At 50.4% G+C, this 16,004-nt stretch overlaps 2 protein-coding genes across 2 annotated transcripts in view; both read left to right on the top strand.

Moving 5' to 3' along the window:
- WLS (Wnt ligand secretion mediator) overlaps positions 1-3,412 on the top strand; it is a 14,775-nt gene extending 11,363 nt beyond the window's left edge. The window contains exons 11-12 of the mRNA XM_057386014.1: positions 468-621; positions 1,241-3,412. Coding sequence (XP_057241997.1) covers positions 468-621; positions 1,241-1,350 — 264 coding nt within the window. The 3' untranslated portion in view covers positions 1,351-3,412. The remainder of the gene's footprint in view (positions 1-467; positions 622-1,240) is intronic.
- Positions 3,413-7,199: 3,787 nt separating this feature from the next.
- On the top strand, positions 7,200-8,736 carry DIRAS3 (DIRAS family GTPase 3). The gene is made up of 2 exons (XM_057386015.1): positions 7,200-7,439; positions 7,602-8,736. The coding sequence occupies exon 2, from the start codon at positions 7,687-7,689 to the stop codon at positions 8,281-8,283; it is 597 nt and encodes a 198-aa protein (XP_057241998.1). The 5' UTR covers positions 7,200-7,439; positions 7,602-7,686; the 3' UTR covers positions 8,284-8,736.
- Positions 8,737-16,004: the final 7,268 nt, after the last annotated feature.

Here is a 16,004-nt window from a genome sequence, read left to right on the forward strand (position 1 = left end):
TGTGGCAGGTTGGTGCTGTCAGCCTGGCCCCTCCTCAGCCAGCCGTGCTCAGCACATCAATTCCCCCATTATTCACACTTGATTTTCCTGCTGGAAAAGGTCTATTTTTAGCAGTTGGATGTATTGGGATGTGATGGTGTCCCCAGGTAGTGCCCTTTGTGTGCCAATCTGTGCTGAGCATGTGGTCGTGGCAGGGGGATCACCAAGCACAGTGATTCGGTCACATTAAATGAGACATCAAAGCTGAAGAAATCCTGAGGGAATCATTTTGGCAGGAGCAGTTTTTCCCTGCAGGTTGAGTCTGAAGAGGAGAATCCCAGCCTGACTTCTGCCTCACTGAACTTGTTACACTCCATTTCCTCTGTCCTGTTGAATCGATGCTGTTCTCACTGATTTACTCCAAGGCTGTATCTTTACAGAATTTGCTCTTCCTGAATGCCTGTCTGTGTCTGTTTTCTCTGGGACAGGTGACAGAAGGCCACTGGAAGTGGGGGGAGATCACAATCCAGGTGAACAGTGCTTTCTTCACCGGCATCTATGGGATGTGGAATCTCTACGTGTTCGCCCTCATGTTCCTGTACGCACCATCCCACAAGAACTAYGGTGAAGACCAGTCCAATGGTAAATGTCCCCAAATGACCTGAGGGTGCTCATGGGGACAACGTGATACAAAGTAGGGGATGCCTTCCGTGCCTTTTTTTTTTGGGCCAAGTGCACACTCAGTGTGTGAAAAGTTTTGCAAATGATGGTTTGTGTTTCCAAGCAGGCATTTGGATTAATGGCTGGGTTAGACAGGTTTGACTTTTAGCCAAGTCTGGCTGGAGCCTTKGGGATGGTTTTTGGGTTTTTAGCATTGCCCAGATGGAACTGTGTAGCTCAGATGGACGGATGAGGAATGGAGAAAATAGACCTCCCTGTCAGGGAGTTGTGCAGAGCCAGAATGTACCCCCAGAGCCTCCTTTTCTCCAGGCTGGGCCCCTTCCCCAGCTCCCTCAGCRCTCCTGGTGCTCCAGCCCCTTCCCCAGGTCCCTTCCCTTCTCTGGACATGAGAGAACCTCTCAGTTTCTTTCTTGTGATTCTATCTAAGTAGCTGTAAATAGAAGCACTTGTAGGAATGTTGCCTGGTCCATGGCTCAGGCAGTTCCTGAAAGCCTGGAGTGAATAAACAGGATCTTTTCCTTTTGAATTTGTCCTTTATTTTATTGTGAGACCGCACTAACGGAATGCCTTTGTTTCTCAGGTGACCTGGGGGTGAACAGCGGGGAGGAGCTGCAGCTGACCACCACCATCACCCACGTGGAYGGGCCCACGGAGGTCTACAAGCTGGCTCGGAAGGAGGCTCAGGAGTGACACGGAGCTGCCTCAGCGGGGACCCGGCCTGGGGTGGGGAGCAGAGGACACACGAGTCCCTCTGGCAGGAGCTCTCTCCGGCCGCATCCGCTCCTCGAGCACCCTGTCCCTGGTGCGTTCACAGAGCAGTGAGAGCGAGCAGAACATTTGTAACTCTTTACTATGGTGTAGTTATTCCTGGGGGGAGGGCTGTGTATATTGTGTTACACTCGGGCACGTAAAACCCTGCTGGAAGGGCACTGAGGTTGCAAAGTCACGCGTCCGGATGTGGGGCTGGGGCAGAGCTGCCGTGGGGCTGGTTGGTTGTGCTAGGTGTGCTGGTACATAAAGGTGCTGGAGGGAGCTCAGGCAAGAGCACRTGCTCAGTACTCTGGGTTTGCTCCTGTGTGCAACTTACACAAGGTGCRGGCTGTGGGGGCAGCCTTGTGTGAAAACATTTAATTCCACCACTGTGTCTGTACTGACCCTTGTCTGAGTGTTCAGTGTAGTCCTGCAGCCACCCTCTGTCACTGAAGGAAGCCCAGCATGGAGTGTAGTAGGCTGTTAGTAAGGTTTTAGTAGAAGCAGCAACTGCTTTCTCAGCAGGTTTTGGAGCTCTTTGTCCATTACAGGGAATGTCGAGCCTGGATGCTGAGCTGAGTTGCAGGAGAACGGAGCACTCCTGACCCAAGTTCCCAAGGTGCTGATCCCACAGCTGGCTCCTCCCTGTCCTCAGTCCCTTTGGCTTCCCGTGCTTTTGTGGCTTCCTCCACTTTCCCCTTTTGTTACGGTGCATCCCTGGGAGCTGGGCAGTCTCGCTCCATGCACTGCCAGGCTGGAGCAGAGCTGGATTCTTCCAGGGATTATCRGACTTGAAAGAATCCGCTGGTCACGCACTAATGTGGATCTTTGCTTTCCCAGAGCAGATGCGGSCGCTGGGCTCGCTCAGCCCCGTGCTGGGAGGCCTTTGGCAGAGAGAGGGGAGTGGGAACTGATCTGAGGTGGAGGCTTGAGCCAGGCCCTGCTGGGACCAGTTCAGAGAAGTGAATGGTGGGGAAGGGTCTGCGYTGCTCAGGGCACACCTTCCATGGAGCAGCCACAGAGCCTCTGAGCTGGCAGCAGTAAATRTCTGTGTTAACTGCTGGTAACACATAACTCACCCTCCCAGTTTTGGCCCTACAAGATAAGAATCTGCTGCTGCTGTATGTTGTTGAAGGGTGAGAGGGAATCTCATTCTTGTCAGCCCAGGTACCATCACAATTCCGGGTACCATCATGATTCCCTCCTCAAAATTTTTTAATTKACTCCCATCCACTTATTAAAGCTCAACGCTATGAAAAAAGAGAGGTTGGCACCACAAGATCACCTTGCATGGGTTTGATTGCTGGGCACCCCGAGCTGTGCACCATCACATGGGGCTYCTCCAGTCAGGATGTGTCACACCGGGCAGACCCCTCTGCCAAAGGGCTGCTCCCTTTGTATTATTTGGAGCTCCTATAGGATTTTCTTTAAACAATTCCATTTGTTGTGTTCACCYTCCCTGGGATCCCCAGCTTCCCCTGCACCTGGAGGTAAAGCAGGTCCAAGCAATGTTCCTACTTGTAGTAGTTATTCCATTACAAACTGAATGAAATCAACGCACATCCCCGTAATTCCAGAACGTTCCCAGCTGAACGCTCGACTTTGCAACTTTACCATCCCTTTTCCCTCGGGTTCTTACGTGATATTTATGTTGTTCCCATAGCTGTGTCCGTGGGTTCTTTTCCAGCTTAGACTATAGCATTGCGTTTTGTAAAGGCTCCCCATGAATGGGGAGCCGCAGCTTTCAAACCAAATTTTGTGTCAAACACTAACAATTTGTTTACGGGGCGCGTGTATGTGTGCGTGCGTGTGTGGGTTTTTTATTTCTTCATTCCTCTGCCCTACTCATACATCTCAGAAATAGTCCCTGGGTCTTATTAAAATATATCCCTTTTTTTTTTCTGTTTTGTTTAGGTTGAGTTCAGTTTTTACAGAATGCTTTAAGCAACCTGGGAAACATGTAGTTTTGTTAATTTAAATAAAGTATACAATATTGTGGATATATGGTCGTTGGACTTTCTTCTCACCTCCAGTCTTGTCTGGCTGTGGGAAGCCATTCTCCCATGTCCTGTCCTTCCAGATTCTCATCCAAAGTCCCTCTCCAGCTCTCCTGGAACCCCTTTAWGMWTGGGAAGGGGGTCTTAAGGTCTCCCTGGAGCCTTCTCTCCTCCAGGCTGAACAACCCAGCAGCAGGGTTTTCTTTCCGGTGCCTGCTTGCCAACTCTGGAGTTGTCACAGCTGTTCTGTGACCTTTTTGTGTTTGCCATCACCCCATCATCACTGCAGTGTTGATCTGGGCATCATCCTCTATCTGCTGCCATATTTCAAGGTGCTGCTGCCCACACCTTGGAGGAAACAACCTCAAGTTGTGCCAGGGGAGGGTGAGGTTGGATATTGAGAAAATTTCTTTGTGGAAAGAGTTGTCCAGCCCTGGCACAGCTGCCCGGGGCAGTGATGGAGTACCCCTCCCTGGAGAGATTTAAAAGCTGTATGGATGTAGCACCCGGGGACATGGTCAGGAGTGGCSTTGGCAGTGCTGGGGGAAGGATTGGACTCAATGGTCTGAGAGGGCTTTTSCAATCTAAACATTTCCGTGATTGTGACTTTCACTTAGGGAACAGTGGAAAATTTGATGAAAACAGATGAAGTTCGGTAGCACGAACCCGAAGTTCCCTGCAGGAGAGGCTGTCCTGGTACAACACCACCTGAGAGGGGAGGCAGGGGTGAGCTGGAGGCAGAGCCCGTGGCTCCGTTCCGTGCAGCCTGGGCCGGTTCCATTGCAGTTCTTCGGGACCTCACGAATGTCAAAAGAGCGAAAAAAGGAGATTTCAGCGCCTGTAGAACTGCCAACCCCTCCCACCCGCACCTTTCCCGCGCGCATCCAGCCCTGGCAGGGCTCTGCTGCCACCTGCTGCCACCAGAGCCCGGCTCCCGGCTGGACTGAACACAAACCAGCGATCCCTCGGCAATAAAATGTGGGGAATTTGCTGATGTCTRGGAGCTCCCATTGCCTGCGAGGCGCTGCTCGGGGTCCGGGCTGTCACCGCAGCTTTATGCGTCCGTGTCGCAGTGCAGGGACACACTGAGAACGGGCAGGGACGGAAAAGCCACCGGACACCGTCAGCACCGGCCGGGCAGAGGGAGGGGCTGRAGTTGCCTCTTTGTCCTCTTTAAACTGCTCCCAGCAGCCCCCAAACAATTGTGATGTTGTGGGACACTGGAACATGTCCTCTCTCCCACCCCAAACCCTGCAGCCCAAGGCTGTTTTCTGGGATTTTTTTAGGATGCCAGTGAAGGATTGGCAGTTTTGCCGGGGACAGAATGGCAGGAGATGGAGCTGCGGGAGATGAGCTCCAGTTCTGATCACAATGCCTTGTCACCTGCTCTCGACGACGGGACAGCGTCAGTGCATTTCGATTGGGGTAAAACCAGCCAGAARCAGCAACAGATTTATTTTTGGAAGGTTTTGATCTGTGGCGGGCACATGGACGTGTCACGGGTCTGCTTCCCACTTAGCACCTGACACCCCACTGTGCAAAGAACGAGTTCTTCCCTTGTCAGAGCCTGTTACAGGAAATCAATCCCAGCTTCAGGCATTCGATCTGGAGGTTTAAATAAAATAGCTCCTCGAAAGAACTATGGGAAGGTTTGGGAAATATCTGAAAATGGGATAACTGCCTTTGAGCAACATGGCTAGCACAGAGACTCATTCCTAGTCAGCATTTCATTGTGGCTAATAAATACCTCATAAACACCAGAAAYGGTGGTTTAGAAATACCCCATAAACTCTGGAAACTGCAGTTTGCAARTCCTCTCTGAAGATCCCTGTTGTTGATGGAATTCAGGCAAAGCGAATGATGTGCAGGTCATGAGCCTTGCCATGAGCAAGTCATCCTGCCTAGAGAGACAGGAACTGTAAAAGCAGATATAAGATGAACAGGAATTTCTTCAAGCAAAAGAAAGGTGAGGGGTAATACCCAACCACATTGACCTCACTAATGTTGATTAGTGGACTTTCAGAGTTCTGCTTTATTCCCCTGTTTTCATTATTATTAATATTAATTCAGACAGGAACTTTCAAAGCATCTCAGTACAAATGGCCTTAGAGAGGCCTTTTCTTTTTAAGATCTTCAGTTTAATCCCCCTTACGTGGCAATGGATTTGAYCCAAGTTCTATCCCAGGTATTTTAGCCCCTCATGTCAAGATTGAAACTCCTCTGTGTTTTTTTTGTGTTTGACAAAAAAACCTCAACAGCTATATGAAATAGATCTAAAGAGATACTTTTTGTTGGTCTGGGATAGGACTATTACAAGGGTGACAGAAGTGGATTTAAAATAGGAGGATACCGCACAATTGGGGATGCAACAAGGATCAGAGAAATAAGAAATGATAACCTGGAAAACCACAAATTGTTTGGGAAGAATGACCTTGAGGAAAGACTGGGAAATGTTTCCTCCACACATGCTTATTTCAGAGCAGTTACTGAGTTGTTTTTATGAGTTTTTCCTCATGTCAGGAATTCTGCCCGATGTCTTTGTGGCCTGTAAGTCCCGCATTCCTTGTGCCCACTATCCATGGTTCATCCTTCTTCCCAACCTTTGTGAACCTCCCTGAGGTCAGAGAGCATGAAACATGTCCAGCCCTWAACCTTAACAATTCTACCAACAACTCATTTGGTTTTTTAACTCATGGGCATCACTAAGAGCTTGTCGGCTGCTGTTTCACACATTCAATCTCACTTCTTGTTGATTAGGTTTGGAAGTATACGAAGATCAAACATCAAAGAACATCTTTTCCGAAGGAARCTTCACATATTCTATGTTTTGCAACGTGACCAGCCTGTAGATGACCCACAAACAGAAACACTTCATAAAAATTCATTAACTTCGGACCGCTCCCCTCAGGGGCCGGCGGCCATTTTGGGGCGTGAGGGCGGGCGGTGCCTGGGCGGGAACGCGAGGGCGGGAAGGGGCGGGAAGGGACCTTGAGGGCAGAACCGAGCCCGGGGCGGGAAGGGATCGTGAGGGCAGAACCGAGCCCGGGGCGGGAAGGGATCGTGAGGGCAGAACCGAGCCCGGGGCGGGAGGGGACCGTGAGGGCAGAACCGAGTCCGGTGCACGACCCCACGGGCGGGAAGGAGCCGTGAGGGCAGAGCGGGGCGAGGAGGAGCCGGGGTCGCCTCTCAGCTCCGGCCGTTTCGGAGCGGGAGCAGCAGGGACGGTCCTGCTCCTGTCAGGCTCCGGGTTGTGCGAGCTCCGGTGTCCCCGCATGAGGGCGTGTGGAGAGRCTGCGTTGAGGGAAATTCCTAATAAACGAGGAAAACACCACTTGTGATTGTGATACACAACTACTTTATTTCATCTGGCGGTGTAAGGGGACACAAACCAAATAGCGGAATCACAGAATATCCCGAGTTGGAAGGRATTACACGGATAAACTCCTGGGTGGACCTTGCTGACCATTGCCCCAGAGCTCGGTGGCTTCCCCGGGGAGGTCAGAGAAGCTGCTTAAGGCATCCCTGCTCCGCTTAATAATAGCGGGAGTGAAAACCTGACCCGGATTTTAAAGTTTTTTTGTATCAAATCAGCCCCAAATTTAAGCTGGGAGATGCGCAGGGTGGGTGAAAGCCGGCAGAGCCCGGCAGCGCCTCGGGGTCTGAGGCGCGGGGGGCTGAGGGAGGGCGAGACTCGCCTTTGTGAGCGGAATGAGGGATGGAGCAGCAGAACTCTGCTCCAGCGGCTTTAATTTAGGTGCTTGTGTTGATTAGTTATTTATTTTGAGGGGAGGGGGTTGAGGGGAAGGCTGGATTTACCGTGGCACGGAGCCTCCCCTCCCCGCCCGCGGCGGCGGCGGCGCTCCGGGCGAGGGTGGTACCGCTTCCCGGGGGCTGGAACACGCCTTCGCGGGGGCAGGAGCGCGGCTTTCCCGGGGCTGGAGCGCGGCTTCCCTGGAGCTGGAATACCTCTTCCTCGCGGCTGCCAGGAGATTTCAGCCCCGTGTCGCAGCTCGGTGGAGCTGATGGCTGCAGGTGAATTTTTATTCTCGTCTCGTAGCGTTAAACGTGCACGGGATGCATGGCGAGGGTKGGGGKGGGGGGGGGGCATAGTGATTTATTTCAAGAGAAAAGGATGGGAGTGATTTATTAATTGCTGATTTCAACAAMGCACCTTTCCCCCCTCCCTCTCCACAGCYCACCTCTGCAGAGGGGTGTGTAAACTTGGTGGAACTCGGGCTTTTTGGGTGAAAACCTTTCCTCGCGTCGCGGCGCAGCGAACATGCCTGAGCAGAGYAATGATTACAGGGTGGTGGTGTTCGGAGCGGCGGGGGTCGGCAAAAGCTCCCTGGTCCTGCGCTTTGTAAGGGGCACTTTCAGGGAAACCTATATCCCCACCATCGAGGATACATACCGGCAAGTGATCAGCTGTGACAAGAGCATCTGCACCCTGCAGATCACGGACACCACGGGCAGTCATCAGTTCCCTGCCATGCAGCGGCTCTCCATATCCAAAGGGCATGCCTTCATCTTGGTGTACTCSGTCACCAGCAGGCAATCCATGGAAGATCTTCACCCCATCTTCGACGAGATCTGTCAGATTAAAGGTGACATCCAAAAAATCCCGATTATGTTGGTGGGGAACAAGAGTGACGACACGCAGAGGGAGCTGGATGCCAGCGAGGGGCAAGCTCTGGCCAGCAAGTGGAAGTGTGCCTTCATGGAGACATCAGCCAAAATGAACTACAATGTGCAGGAGCTCTTCCAGGAGCTCTTGAATCTGGAGCAGAGGAGAACTATCAGTCTCCAGGTGGATGGAAAGAAATCCAAGCAGCAGAAAAAGAAAGATAAACTGCAAGGCAAATGCTCTGTTATGTGATTGCCTTTGCCTGGACTTGCTGCACGGCACAGTCGGAGCATGGACTCCCACATAAAATACATTTCTGCTGGAGATTTTGGAGGAATCCATGCCTTGCAGGGTTGTTGCTTTTCTCTAAAATCCCCCCCGGGTAATTGTATGTGTTGTTTTTAAGGATGATGGCTTCTGCATGTTTATTTTTTTAAACTAATAAATGTTCCATGTTAGCAATTCCCTGTGACTRGAAGTTTTTAATGTAAGAAGTTTTCCAGAGGAGAAAAATGTCTGTCAGAACAAACCTCTCTATTCCTGTGAATACGTGACAGTTTTTAAATATGCTCAGCCTATTAACTCAGAGGAAATAACGTGTAATGTGGATTTAAATTGTTTAGGAATCTATTGACCAGAGCAAATCCCTAACAAGGTGAGGCATTTGCACTAAAAATGAACATGAGCAATGTGCTCCAGGTGCCTAAATTTTTGATTGGCAGATTGGATTGCCCACGAAAGCTGCAGCTTTTGCATGGCACAAGTTAAATATCCCTGTGTGCTGTGCAGTTCCTGAGATTTGTGCAGTTCTGGGAGYGATCACAGCTGTATCTGCATAAAACCAGGCTTTCTTTCCTGCTTTACTCCAACTTCCTCTGTTCACCAAAGCAGGAGGTTCCCAACCCAGGAGTGATCCTTGGTGTCCTTGAGCAGGAGCTCCTCCTGATGAAGGTCACCATGAAGCAGTTGGTTATCTTTTCCTTGCCCGACTATCACCCTGGTTTTGCTGTCTGAAGCTCCTTTACCCAGTCTTCCTGAAATTCTATTAGATATTTATCCAAGGTACCCTGTTTTCAGTTGAGACCTGGGACGAGTCAGTTCTGATAACACTGCTGAGAAGGAGCATCTATACCTGGAAAGTGCATATTTAAAGCAAACCCCTCTCTGATGGGAACTTTTAGCAGACACTTCCCTTGAATGAAGGAGGGATTGAAAAGCTTTGGGGACGTGGATCAGTGGTGGCCTYRGCAGTGCTGGGGAACAGTTGGACTCCATGGCCTTAGAGGACTTTTCCAACCTAAATAATTCCATGATTCATTCTCCTGTTTTAGGTGTGGTTTAGCACAAGCAGAAGACTGTGATCCCTCAGTGTTGCTCTGCAGGTTTGATTTTTACACAGTAACATGGTCTCAACACAGGAGACWCGGGAGGAGAGGAATTGCTGCTTTTTATAGCATTTTTCTAGTGAAGTGATCTCATTGTTGAAGGAGGAACAGGAGGTCCTGGAGGCTTTCTGTGAAAGTGTTCATGTTGAGTATGACCTGAGGGGAGTCTGCGAGAAATCTGGGGGCCTGGAGAGCCAGGACAAGAGGAAATGGCTTCCCAGTGCCAGAGGGCAGGGATGGATGGGATTTTGGGCAGGAATTGTTCCCTGGGAGGGTGGGCAGGCCCTGGCACAGCTGTGGATGCCCCTGGATCCCTGGCAGTGCCCAAGGCCAGGCTGGACATTGGGGCTGGAGCAGCCTGGGACAGTGGGAGCTGTCCCTGCCATGGCAGGGGTGGGATGGGATGAGATTTAAGATTTCTTCCAACCCAACCCAGTCTGGGTTTCAATGGAAGGTGCTAAAGAAGGGCCTTTTCTCCCAGATGTCTTTGCTCACATTGCAGACTAATACGCAAAGCCATGAAATTTGTATCCATGTTAATACCTCATGTTTGAACAACTCTTGGCACCTGATGTTCCCTTATCTCCCGTGTCTGCCCCCAAGCTGCTTTTCCAGTCCCCTTAGGCTGTCCCTACACACACATGGGACCAGTTGGCTCCATGTTTGCCAGGGAAGTTTGCCCCAGTTTCAGCTGGAGCCCTCATGCCATTTAATTCAGCAGAAAAACTTACTGCTTGTGATTTCAGAAACCCAAACAACTTCTGCAGGAGGGTTTGGAGCTGACCAAAAGGTTACAGTCACTTGCCAAAATCGGCACAGAGGCTCTGCTCCTGATTTTCCTTATTGGAGAAGGAACCCCACAACCCCACAAGTGCTGGACCCGTGGTACTCTCCAGTGTGTGTGATCTCTCCTGGGGCAGTCAGGGGGCTGTGMAAGCAGCCCTGATGGCTTTGCTTGGACAGAACTCTTCCTATCTCATCCCTGGTTTTGCATGGATTTTCTCTCTCATGTCCAATCTGTTACACAAAGCTYCTCGTGGGTTGTTTGGTTATTATTACAGAGACTATTTCAGTTCCACTGCAGCCTTTGAAACCCCTCGAAGACATTTTCTGTCTAAGCCTTTTTAAAATGTCAGGAGACCTAATAATGTCTCTACAACTCCCACTGCCTTCATGGAGATGCCTGTGCAAAGGATCTGCAATTACTCACACAGCCAGGATGTTCTGGAATGTGTCATTATCACTGCTGTGTGTTCCCTGTGCGGGCTGTGGAGGTCTCCGAGGGCTGGGATCTGTCAGAGCAACAATCCGTGGAACAAAACAGTTTCAGGCATTCCTGCACCCAGGAGAATCCCTGAGGGAGCTGGGAAAGRGGCTCAGCCTGGAGCAAAGGAGGCTCTGGGGGGAYCTTGTGGCTCTGCAYAACCCCTGACAGGAGGGGACAGCCGGGGGKGTCGGGCTCTGATCCCAGGAACAGGGACAGGAGGAGWGGGAACGGCCYCAGGYTGGGCCAGGAGAAGCTCAGGTTGGATATCAGGGGAAATTTCTTCCCTGGACAGGGTGGTCAGGCCTTRGCAGGGGCTGCCCAGGGCAGTGGTGAGTCCCCRTCCCTGGAGGGATTTAAAAACCATRTGGATGTGGCACTTGGGGCRTGGGRCAGTTGTGGTCTTGGCRRTGCTGGGGAATGATTCAGCTGGATCATCTTAGTGGACTTTTCCAACCTGCACAATTCCATCATTCAGGACTGTGTGGCAATGGAGATGCCAGGGTGCTCCTGGGGGTGTCCCAGACCAGATGGGGAACAAGTGACATCTGCTGTGTCTGCCTTTCATGCTCTGTAAATAATCTATGTCTTGGGTGTGCAGCTCAACTGTACTGCAAATTAAAACTATATTAATAAATAAACCATTTAATTGGCTGTTTCCATATAAACTGAACTAATCTGGTTTGTGTGCGTGCAATCTATTGTTCCTATAGGAAGGGAAATTTCATTTCATTGGAGTGGATGCTGTGTGGATGTAGTAAGGATATATGTTGGAAGGAAATGCCTTTTTTGAATAAGTGCAGTTTAAAAAGTAACAGTCCTGCAGGGTTTTTTTTCCAGTTGATCTTTTGATGAAGGACATTCAGGTGAAGCTGTCTGTCAGCAGCAAAGAAGCAGCTCTGCTGCCTGATGGAGCTGGCCTGGCCTTACCTGCTGTTTCCAGCAGTGCTTGCCCAAGAGCTGGTGACAATGTGTTTTTTATGGAGCTGTTTATGCATCCTGTAAACGCTTCAGCTTGGAGAAAAGCCCTGACACACTGTCCAAGTCTGGAGAGTGGATGGGAGCTCACTAATAATTCTCAAGTTAGTTTTACTCCCTTTTTTCTCCCGATGCAGTCAAGTTTTTTTCAACCCCAGAACTCACCGGGGTTTTCTGCAAGGTTCTTTGCGAGGTCAGATGTGGCAAGACAAGGTCATGGAAGATGCTGACAAAACTTGTGGAGTTTTTTTTAATGACTCCTTAGTGTCATTTTGGGATCACGAATTGAACACAGTTGTCTCTAAAAATTCTTGGGATATTCTGAAGGAATCCCAAGACCCACTTTTGCCTGGGTGCCTGGCGAAGGCTGAGACTGTGAAGGCAGTGAGTGATTTTGAACTGAGTCACAGAATCTTGGGGTCATCCAGGTTGGAAAAGCCCTCCAAAGTCATGAAGTCCAATCTGTTCCCAAACTCCATCTTTTCACCCAGGCCAGAGAACTCAGTGCCACATCCAGCCCTTCCTCTCCATGGGGACTCTACCTCCTCCCTGGGCAGTCCATTCCAATGTCCAGCCCGACAGCCCTTTCTAGGAAGAAATTCTTTTCCTCTCTGCAATCCTGAATTTCAAGCATTTCTCAATTAGTACTCCTTGTTTCCATACCTCACTCGTATTGAGGCAATTTCCCCCTGAGTCCAACCAGCAAAATCAGTGTCAAGTGAAAGCACTGGGGAGGAGAATCACGAACAGCTCTTCTTGCAAGAGAGAAATGTGAGCAGTAGCTGGAGTGTCCACCCACACATGTATTTTAAAAACAAGCAGACAGAATATTGCTGTATTCCAATTCCTCTTCCCAGAGCAAAGCAGGCTCATGATTAATGGAACAAACAGCTCGGAATAATAAGCAATATTGCTTTACATGCAGGGTCCGTAGCCACGAGGTACCCAGCACACTCCAGAAGAGTAAAAGCTCATCTTAATCATCGCCTGCCTCCTCTGCAGTGTCTGTGGCGTAAATTAGGGACATCAAAAGCTTTGGAGAGCTAATGAAAATGCTAAAGAGGCTCCAAACCAACACAGCATAGCAGCCTCCTGCTTCTTGGAGTTGCTGTGTGCCAGGCTGGACCTGCTGCCCCTAATTGTTTCCTTTTTTCCCTCTTTGGGGAAAAACGATGATAAATAAGATCCTATTAGATGGGAATATATTTAATAATGCAAAAAGGATGGAGGAGTGGAGGAAGAAAGAGAACCCAGCACTGCTTTGGCTCAGTTGGGTTTGTTCACAGTCCCGTGGTGGTGGAGCCAAACCTCACTGGCACGGCTGGGCACTGGCACAGGGTCTGTTCAGGCTGCTGCCTCCATCCCATTTACTGCTCTTTGTCCTYTTCACATTTCCAGCAAGTCTGAAAATCAGAGAGAAAACAATGATTGTGTTTTCCTGGCTTAGCACAGAACCAGACTCTTCCAACCCAASCATCCCAACTGCTCCTCCTGTTGCCCTCAGCCCTTATCTGGGTGAGAAGATGGATGAGGGGTCCCACCACAGGCCATTTCTTGTCATCCTGGGCTGAGAACTTGCTCCAAGCCTTGAGMAGAGGGCAAATGCAGCTGATCTGCTGTGAGAGGGGCTTTTCACAAGGGGGATTGGGCTTAAGCTGAAGGAAGTCAGGTTTATGTGGGATGTTGGGAAGAAATTCTTGCCCATGAGGGTGGGAAGGCCCTGACACAGGGTGCCCAGAGCAGCTGTGGCTGTTCCTGGATCCCTGGCAGTGTCCATGGCCAGGCTGGAGAGGGCTTGGAGCAGCCTGGGACAGTGGAATTTGTCCCCTGCCTGTGGTGTCTGATCCAGTGGTTTTCCTACACCTGGATACAAGTTCACACAGATACCTCCTTCAAGGCAGCCAGAGCACTGCGGCGAAGCCTCAGGCACAAAGAGCAGCAGGGAGCTTTCCTTTCATATCTCAGTGATGCATTTGTGCCTTTCAGACTAAAAATATCTGAGGATGGAGATATGAAAACTCTTCTCTCCTACGTTACGGTTTTCCTTTGTTCCTACATGTTTTCTTCCAACCCCTGCATCCCATTATCTGCCTGAGGCTGCCCGTGGGTGAAGGATGAGCAGCTCATACCCAGGCAGTGAAAATCCCTCCTTGGAGGGAAAAATCCATCCATCACATGGAGTCCTTGGATCAAGACCAAGGTCTCATCTGGGATGGGAGCGATGAAAAGGCTTCTTCTGCCAGTGCTGGCTGCCCACATCCTGCTGCCCACATCCTCCTGACTGCTTGGAGCATCTCTGGAGYAGGGATGGAGCAGATCCCAGCCCGCACCCACGTTCAGCCCTGTACAGGTCCATATGGACCTGCTGGGATTGCTATGGAGGTGAGAGAATAACTGAATGTRCTCCTTGTGCCCCTGAGGAGCAGCACATCTGAGCTGCAGGACCCACGTCTGCAGTGGATGGGCAGTCCTGATGTCATTTCAACAACATAAAGCCAAAAAAAGGCAAGAAAATGAATAAGCAAGGGAATGTTCATGCTTAGACTGTTTCAGCCATTTCTGCTGGCAGTTGCTTTACCAGCTGGCCAAGCTGGAACTAGAGGAGATCAGCTGGTTTTGTGATCGTCTGGAAAGATGAGCCACAATATGGCTCAAAAAATGGGAAATATTTCTATGAACTGTAAGAAATTACTCATTCTCACAGGCGTAATTCCAGGCATTGATTAATTTGGTTAATTTTTAGTAAAAAAATGCGTCTTYACACCCAAGAAAGAGGGTGCTGAAGCGTGGCTGGTGTTTGTCCATGACAAAGTCACATGGGACACAAGGATATTTGATATTTAATAAAATTTATTATTGCTCAAAGCAGCCTTAGCAAGGCTCTTCCCAAGGGGTACACCTGAAGCAGGATGGTTTATCCCACATGCTCCCATTGAACAGCCTTTTCCAGGGAAGGGTGGATCAGGCAGGGATGGGGATTTACATGGGATGGAAGAGTGATAAATAGTAGGGAAAATCAGAATTGGGGGATTCAGACCATATTGCTAGGCCTGGTTCCTTGGGACAAGGGTGGGAAAAGCCAGAGGAGCCTGGGCTCCTGTTCCCCCTCCCATGACATGGGAAGGAAGGAATTTCAGGATGTTGATGGAGCAGGGATGGAGATGGGAGAGCAGAAACTGCTCCACGGTGACAGGAACAGGGAGTGACCCCACAGAGAGCAGCGATGAGGGATGGCTGTCCTGGAAATCACATTGTGCCGTCTCCTGCGCCTCCGGTTCTCCCACGTGGAATTTGATTACTCCTCTGCTCCAGAGAAAGCTTTCCTTGGCTGCTGGCTGTGCACAGCTGTCTGCTTTGTTTATGAAGTCCCTTTTTGTCACTGCCACTCTGGGCTCTGTGCTCAGGGATAATTCCAGGATTGCTGGGAGCACCCCACTCCTGAAAGATGGGAAAACAACCTCCACCCTGTGCCAGCCCTTAACAGGGAGTGAGCCCCACCCTGCTTCCAGCGAATTTCAGGATCATTTCCCCGTGCACTTCTGGTTAAGTACAAGCTCAGTGAAGCCACCAAGTCAAAGATCTGCAAAGATCCTGGGAAAACCACACCAAATTCCTGTTTCTGCACAGATGATGGGGAAAAATCACTGCATTTTGAGGGGGAACGTGGCATCATTTTGAGAATTTCCTCCAGGGGATTAGAAGAAGCCAAGAATTGAACTTTCCTGCTCTGGCTGGCTCCTGCCAGGCTCGCTGGGGCTGGGAATGAGGTGGCTCATTTTCTTATCACAGTGTCAGAGACTTCCATGACCTATTTGGGAAAGCCCCTGAGCTCATTCAATGATCCCCCACCTCCCTGATTCTGCCTTAGGAAGGATAGAAGTGATGCCCTGAGAGCATCAGCATCTTCCCTYCAGCACCCCTGGGATGGGATGCAGAGCATTCGAGGTGGGAAGGAGCAGCAGTGCCAAACAGGTGGAAAAAAATCTGACTTTGCTTTCTCTGGCCAAAGTGCACCCTGAGAGCAGAGCTGCTACAAAACCTTCCAAGCTGTGCATTGCAGCCCTTGGCTGAACTCTGAACCTCATCATGCAGGAAATAATGAGGGTTCACAGAGATAAATGGTGCTGGTGGACAGGATTCCACCCTGGATACTGCTCCAAGTCCTGCTACCAGTACCTCCCAGTGCCTCACTCCAGGGTTTGGGTTGGAAGGGACCTTAAAACCCAGCCAGTGCCACCCCCAGTGCCACCCCTGCCATGGGCAAGGACACTTTCCACTGTCCCAGGTTGCTCCAAGCCCCATCCAGCCTGGCCTTGGACATTTCCAGAGGTGCAGGGGCAGCCACA

Source organism: Malurus melanocephalus, unplaced genomic scaffold (genome assembly GCF_030028575.1).
Source record: "Malurus melanocephalus ecotype Western Australia unplaced genomic scaffold, MMel_1.1 scaffold_900, whole genome shotgun sequence".
In the NCBI taxonomy this organism is placed as follows: Eukaryota; Metazoa; Chordata; class Aves; order Passeriformes; family Maluridae; genus Malurus; species Malurus melanocephalus.